This window comes from Poecilia reticulata, linkage group LG15, assembly GCF_000633615.1.
Source record: "Poecilia reticulata strain Guanapo linkage group LG15, Guppy_female_1.0+MT, whole genome shotgun sequence".
NCBI lineage: Eukaryota > Metazoa > Chordata > Actinopteri > Cyprinodontiformes > Poeciliidae > Poecilia > Poecilia reticulata.
The window spans coordinates 30,363,159-30,369,822 of NC_024345.1; the positions used below are offsets into that span (position 1 = coordinate 30,363,159).

The following is a 6,664-nucleotide window of genomic DNA, read 5'->3' on the forward strand; positions in this document are numbered from 1 at the left end:
CTAATGCCCCCCGTAGCTCCGCCACTGCAGCAGGGATCACCTGCGGGTTCCTTTAGATCTGGACCAGAACCCGGTCATGTTCTGCAGCAGATAGAGATCCAGTGACTTCATCAGGTCCGGACCAGGAACCGAGCCAGAGAAATCAGCTGGTCCAACAGGACCCGATCAGAACCAGAACCCTGAGGTTCTCACTGATCACACAGGAGCCGGGTCCATCAGAACCGCTCTAAACATGAGACCAGCTGAAGGTTCTGGATCGCTGGTTCTGACCCAGTGATCCGGAACCGGACTGGATTGAGTCACGCAGCCGAGCCCCGGAGCTCCCGGCTCCCTCACAGCCGGGACACACCCACCCGGTACCGGCGGGACTGAGCGGGAGCAGCCCGGTCCCGGTTCTCTCTCTCCTGAAGTTGGCCTGTGACCGACAGTAAGGACCGCCATTAACCAGCTCAAACTGGTTGAACTGGTGCAGGTCACTGGTTTCATCTCAACCAGAAGGGACTCGGTTCTCCTCTGATCAGAACCAATAAACACTTCATTCTAAAGCTTCTCCTTCATTAGCGCCCCCTGCTGGCGGCTCCAGGTGAATGAAAAAGATTCAAACCTTTCAGACTTTACGGAACGACCCTTTACTGATGCTACCAATCACGAGCCAACTTCAGCGCTGTGTGATGCTAACGGGCCTTTAGCTTCATCAAATCTGGACCCGCCTCCTCCACGCTCCGCGGGGAAAGGCTCCACGCAACCTCCGTAGCCCACACTCACCTTCTCCTTCTTCGGCTTGTTCGGCATCTTGTCCGCGGCGCTGACTTCTCCCGCGGAGCCTCTGCGATCCTCCTCCCCGGGACTCAGACCCCGTCACTCGGTCAGTCTACACCGTGCGCCCGCTACTCCACACGGCCAATGCGATTGGCTGCCGGAGCCGCCGTCTGCCTAGCGACGCGTGCAGGGATTTTTCCTATTGGATAAACCGAGTTTAACAGCGAGCGTGAGGCCGCAGGGAGGCGACGCGGGTCTGGAGTCTTCCCCAGCAACACAGAACCCGAACCGAACCACACACCAACCCTCCAACCTGAGGAAGGCGGGTTCCGAACCCAACAGAACCAGGAGAAGGCGAAGTTAGAGAAACATCTGGATGTTCTCCGTAGGGACCAGATACCTTCAGGTTCTGGTCCAGTTCTGGTTCTGAACATTAAACTTTAACCCAAGGAGGTCAGAACATGGTTTGGTTGGTTCTGGAAAGTTATGCAGTAAAAACAGGAATAATGTGGGTTATTTAGCCTGTTTTCACCGTTTCAGGCTGAATAAACTAACCGACAGATTAACCTTCATCTCTCTGACAGGCAAAAGTACGAAGGCTAACATTTATTTTCCATTGAGAATAAATTCATACTATTAGAGCCAAGTGGTAGCTTCATGAGAACCACGAGAAATGAAAATGCTCAGTAACACGTCGGCCTGATGATCAGATATGGGATGAAGCCTCCGACCCTCTCAGCCGCCGGGTGTAGAAACGTTCAACAAGAAGAGAAGGTTCAGAACAATCTTTATTAAAACTGCTGAAAGAAACAAATATTACAGCTTCAGCACGATGGAGGGGAAACATCTGCAGGCAGGAACACAGGAGGAACGTGACTTTAAACCACAGAAACCTGCAGAGACGTCAGGAAGCCAGCAGTCAGACGTGGAGCTTCTGGGAGGAGGAGGTCCGATCTGCACGTCAGTCTGGGTTCCACAGCCCAGGTTTCCTCAACCCGTCCTGTAAGCCGCTCTGGGCCCGCGGCCTCCTACTCAAAGTTAAAAGTGTAGTCAAAGTCCAGGGCGGCCATGTCTGAAGGCAGACCCAAGGTTTCCGGGGTGACCTCCGACCCTGGAGGATCCGTCTCTTTGTCCGAGGCGGCCTCCTGCTCCGGGTCAGGAGACTCCAGACCTTTAGCTTCTGACGCCGTGGGGTCCTGGCCGGGTTCTGGCTGACTCTGCTGCTGACGGGTCTGGTATCGGGTCTGGGAGCGGGTCTGACGAACCGGAGCAGCAGGAGGGGTCTTCTTCATTGCTGCTGCCTTACCTCTGGTTCTAGGACTGGGTTTGGGTTTGGGCTGTGGCTCTGGAGTCTCCTGATGGGCATCAGCCTCCTGGTCGGTTTGCGGTTCCGGCTGGAACAGTGGCTCAGCTGCTGGTACCGCCGAAACGGGCTTGGTCTGTGGGCAGATGTGAGATTTACGCCCAGGACTAGTGGGGGGCCTGGATCCTTCAGAGGGAGGTGGGGGAGTCTGCTCTGGGTGCGGCGCTGGGGCATTTGGACCTGCAGCCTTGGCTGTTGGAGCTGTGCTGTCCTGAAGAGACCAAACGGAGGTAATCTGAATGTCAGCTTGGCTTTGAAGCCCGTTCTGTGGAGAAGTTGGTGTGGTATTTGGAGTAGAGGTGGGCGACAGAGAGCGGGGTTGGGGGGCCGTTTGAGGGTCGTGTGACGGCTCCTGAAGATCCGGGGGGTGAGGTTCAGGTTGCTGTTGGGGTTTTAGGGGTTTAGGCTCATTTTGGACTTGTGGTCCAACCTGAGGTCGGGATTCAGGCTCTTCCTGTGTTCGGGGTCTGGGCCCCTCGGGGGGCTGGGATTGGCTGTGGGTCTGAGTTGGGGGTAACTTGGGGGGATCTTGTGATTGGATCTGGGGTTCAGGTTTATTTTGGGGCTGGTTCTTAGTTTGCACTGGGCCTGAAGGAGAAGCTTTACCAGCTGTACCGTCGGTTTCTGTTCTGGAGAACGAGGACGGGCCGGCCCGGCCCAGGCTGCTGTAGAAGATGTCAAATAAGGCCTGAGCCTTGGCTGCAGCCAGGTTGCCCTGCAGCTTCTCCGACTTCTGAGGCCCCGCTAGCATGCTCTTGAAAGGAGGCGGCTTGACGAACACGGTGCGAGTCTGCTCACTCTCCGGGACGCCAGGAGCCGCCACATCGGAGACGATCTCTATCAGTGCTGGCTGAGATGGAGAGAGCGGCGCAGCGGCAGCTTTGACCTCTGGTGGAGCGGACCGGGTTCCTGCAGAGCTTAACGGAGCAGCGGACGTTGTTGAAGGACTACTCTGTCCTGTTGCAGGTGTTGACTGGACCGGATCAGGTTTAAGGACCTGTGGCTTCACTTCAGGTTTTGCCTCGGCTGAATCAGGCTTGGAGGTGAGACACGGTCCAGGTTGCAGCATTGACGGAGGGAGTTTAGGGCCAAACTGCTCACTGGTCACCGTGGCTGCAGCAGACGTTACCCCCAGCGGTGCAGCAGAGCTTACTGGAGGCCCGGGGTTGCTGTTGAACACCTGTGGGTTCGGGGGCCTGAAAGGGGCCCTAGGAAAAGGCCCTGGTGGACCTCCGTCGGTGCTTAGGGGTGTCATGTTCAGAAATGTGTTGAGGGATGCGGGTTTCCCTGCCAGGGCAGCTCTCCTCAGCGGAGCCACAGGAGCACGGAGGTTCGGCCGGATCTGTCCTCGACCAGACGTGTAAAATCTCCAGGGGGGAGATTTCAGCTCCTCGCCGGCCAGCTTCTCAGCAATCTCTTTGGCAGCGGCCACCGACTTGGAGAAGGAGTCCTCTTCTTCCCCTGCCTTCTCCTTGGCAGCCGCTTCTTCCTCCTTCAGAAACTCTGCTGCCACTTTCTGGGCTTCCTTCGCCAGCTGGTTCTCCTTCTTCTTCCATGTGAACTTCCCAAACGGGGTGGCGCCGCCTGCAGAGGCCGGAGCTTTGCCGGCCTCCAGCGCCTGCTTGCGGAGCTTCGCCCTCATGGCCGGACTCGGCCCACAGAAGATCCTGGGCAGCTCGTAGGGTTTTGGCGGAGGTTCAGACTTCCTGGCGTCTGGTTTCCCTCCTGGCTTCTCAGCCTCGGCTTTATGCTTCCCTTCGTCTCGGTCATGTTTAGACCTGGAATCTGAGCATTTCTCCTGCTTGCATTTGTCCTCGGTGTATTTACTGCCGTACTTTGGATGAGCCTCGTCGTCCCTGCGATGGCGGTGCCGATGCTCTTCGTCTCGACTGCTGCCTCTGTACCGGCTGTTCCTGTCTTCATTCTCTCTGCTGTTGTGTTTGTCCTCCTTTTTGCTCTGTTTGTACTTTTCGTCTTCATCCTTCTTGCTGTAAAACTTGTCTTCCTCCAGGCTCTTTCTGATCGCCTTCACTTTCTGCTCCTCTTCCTCTTTCTTTACTTTGATTTTTTCATCGCAGGTCTCGGCAGCCTCCTCTTCCTTCTTTTTGTCCTTTTTGGTTTTGTTCTTTTCGTCTCTGTCTTTATCGTCGTCGTCGTCATGCTTGCGTTTCTTTGCGCCTGCCTCCAAACCCAGGCCCGCCTGCCGGTCCAGGTTCCTCCTCTGCTCGTACAGCGGATTCTCCGTCGTTTGTTTCTGGTGGAGGAAGCATCACAAACACAGAAATGTGCATCAGTTTAGGGCCGTGGAACGTTTCTGTTGATGAGACAGAGGTCTTCAACACTGCAGGGATTTCTGATTATTTTTGAAATATTCCTTTAAATTCACAGCTATGTCTTCAGATACATGAATCCAACATAACAAAATGATCTGTGATTACGTTGTTTTGTTTCATTATCAGAACTAAAAGGGGGTGAAAGTGTGTGAACTGGGGTGTTGTACCGGGTTTCGCCACAGGGTGGCGGTGCTTCCCCAGTGGCTCAGACACTTGAAGAAGAGCAGGCCAGAAAAACTCGCCGCCTCACCTTTAGCTCCAGGTTGTGACGTTTTGAGACTGAAAGAACTGTTCTGCTGCATTAGCACTTCGGCACTAGCATGCTAGTTGCCCTGCTAGCTTAGCAGCTAGCTGTTGAGGAAGCAAAGTCAGAACCAGAGCAGCCGAGAACCGGGCCTGGGGTCCATGTCTGGAAGGATCCAGCTCTCTGCAGCAGCTGGAGGTGAAGCTACAGCCGCCGGCCTCCTGTAGCTCATACCTTGTATTTCTCATTGTGAGAGTGTGTGATGACGTGTTCCTCAGCACAGATGGCGTCTCCATGAAACTCCTTACACAGCAGGCAGAAGAACCCTCTGACAGGAACCAGGAACTCCGACCCTGCAGTCAAACACAAGCAGCACCGTTCAAACTCCGGGCAGGAGGCAGAACCAGCTTCCAATCATGTTTACCTGGCCGACATCAGAACCTGTCAGGACAGGAGAGATTCAGAGAAAATAGTTGCTGTTTCTAGAGAGAATGGTGAGCAGTTATCTCAGAGCGCTAGCTGATGGAAAAGCTAATGAAAAGACATCAGAAGGTGTAAAAGTCTTCTTCTCCGACACAGAGGTCCAATCTGAGTTCCACCTGGAAGTAAAAGACAGCTAACAACATTCAGTGGTTCAGAGACCACGTCAGCAGCAGCTTTAATTGGATCGAGTCTCGACATGGTGCCAGTACCTTTGGCTGGTTTGGTCTGTTTGGCGTCTCCTGCAGTGGTCTTAGGGGCCTTGGTGAGACTGGAGGCCCAGGGCCGATCGTACGGATCCAAAGTCTGCGAGCAGAAAACCCCACGGTGAGATGGATCGGAGGAGAAAAGTGAGACATCAAACCGTGAGGAGCACAAACCTTCCGGTGCGGTTTGCTGTGTAAGTGTGTGAAAAAGTCAAACATGGAACCAGAGGTGATGTTACAGTTTTTGCACCAGTGGTTCCCAGCGTCGTAATACTCAAACGGATCAGGGGGCGGAGCCTCGGCGGTGGACAGCCGCCGTTCTGGCGAGGCCTTCGTCAAAGTCGAAGCCTAAAAAAATAAAGGAAAGCGGCGATTCAGGAGAGCGGGAGGAGACGGAGACGGGCAGGACAGAAACAAGAACCAGCTGCGAAGTGAAAACGACTCACCTTGACGGAGTCCAGCACCGACGGCAAAGACAGACTCGACAGGCGTCACGCAACGAAATAAGACGAAATCAACGAAACGGGACAAAGTCGGCGCGCATCATGCAACGTTCCGGTTTAACGGCACCGATCAGTAAAGACACGTTTCCAGCTGGACCTCGGTGTTGCAGCGCCCCCTGCAGGAACCCTTCAGGTCAGGTTGTTCCTCATAAAGATTCAGAAGAGCTGGAAGCGATTACACGTTGGTTTGGTTAACGGCTGAAAGGTTCAGGCTGAGGGAACCGGCTCCAGTCTATCTTTTATTCACCGACAGGATCACAGGGCTGTTCAGAAACTGAGATATTAGAAATCAGTTATCAGGATTCCACTGATAGATGGTCGAGCTTTGTGTTAATATTCACCCTGGGGTTGAAGTCCCACCGACCCGAACGTCCCAGACTGAGCCATGACGCTCTCATTCGGCCCAACGGACCAACTGACAGCATCAATATCAATGATTTTGGTACAGGTGGAGAACCAGGACGCCACCGTTCTGCAGACAGAAAGGTGGCGCTCTCTCCGCACCGACTGGTTCCCACATGCAGCAGGCGCTGCAGGTATCATGCAACCACGAGGCCACGCGCCACCCGACTGGGCTTCAGGTGAAGCACCTTTAGCTCTGCACCACTAACCAGCAGCACAAACCAACACTGACCAGATCTGAAATCAGACCAACTCACTCTAGATGATGAACTCACTGGGAGCCCAACTCTGATTCCAACCATCTGGGAAGTGGTCTGGGAAGTGGTCTGGGAAGTGGTCTGGGAAGTGGTCCCGGACCACCTGGGAAGTGGTCC

The 6,664-nt window shown here is 54.6% G+C and overlaps 2 protein-coding genes across 2 annotated transcripts in view; both read right to left on the minus strand.

Moving 5' to 3' along the window:
- ppp2r5d (protein phosphatase 2, regulatory subunit B', delta) overlaps positions 1-914 on the minus strand; it is a 13,757-nt gene extending 12,843 nt beyond the window's left edge. The window contains 1 exon segment of the mRNA XM_008430509.2: positions 766-914. Within this exon segment, the coding sequence (XP_008428731.1) occupies positions 766-792 (27 nt within the window). The 5' untranslated portion in view covers positions 793-914.
- A 615-nt stretch (positions 915-1,529) lies between these two features.
- znf318 (zinc finger protein 318) overlaps positions 1,530-6,664 on the minus strand; it is an 18,056-nt gene continuing 12,921 nt past the window's right edge. The window contains exons 8-11 of the mRNA XM_008430514.2: positions 5,560-5,733; positions 5,392-5,485; positions 4,934-5,052; positions 1,530-4,376 (exon numbers count right to left, since the gene is read on the minus strand). Coding sequence (XP_008428736.1) covers positions 1,788-4,376; positions 4,934-5,052; positions 5,392-5,485; positions 5,560-5,733 — 2,976 coding nt within the window. The 3' untranslated portion in view covers positions 1,530-1,787. The remainder of the gene's footprint in view (positions 4,377-4,933; positions 5,053-5,391; positions 5,486-5,559; positions 5,734-6,664) is intronic.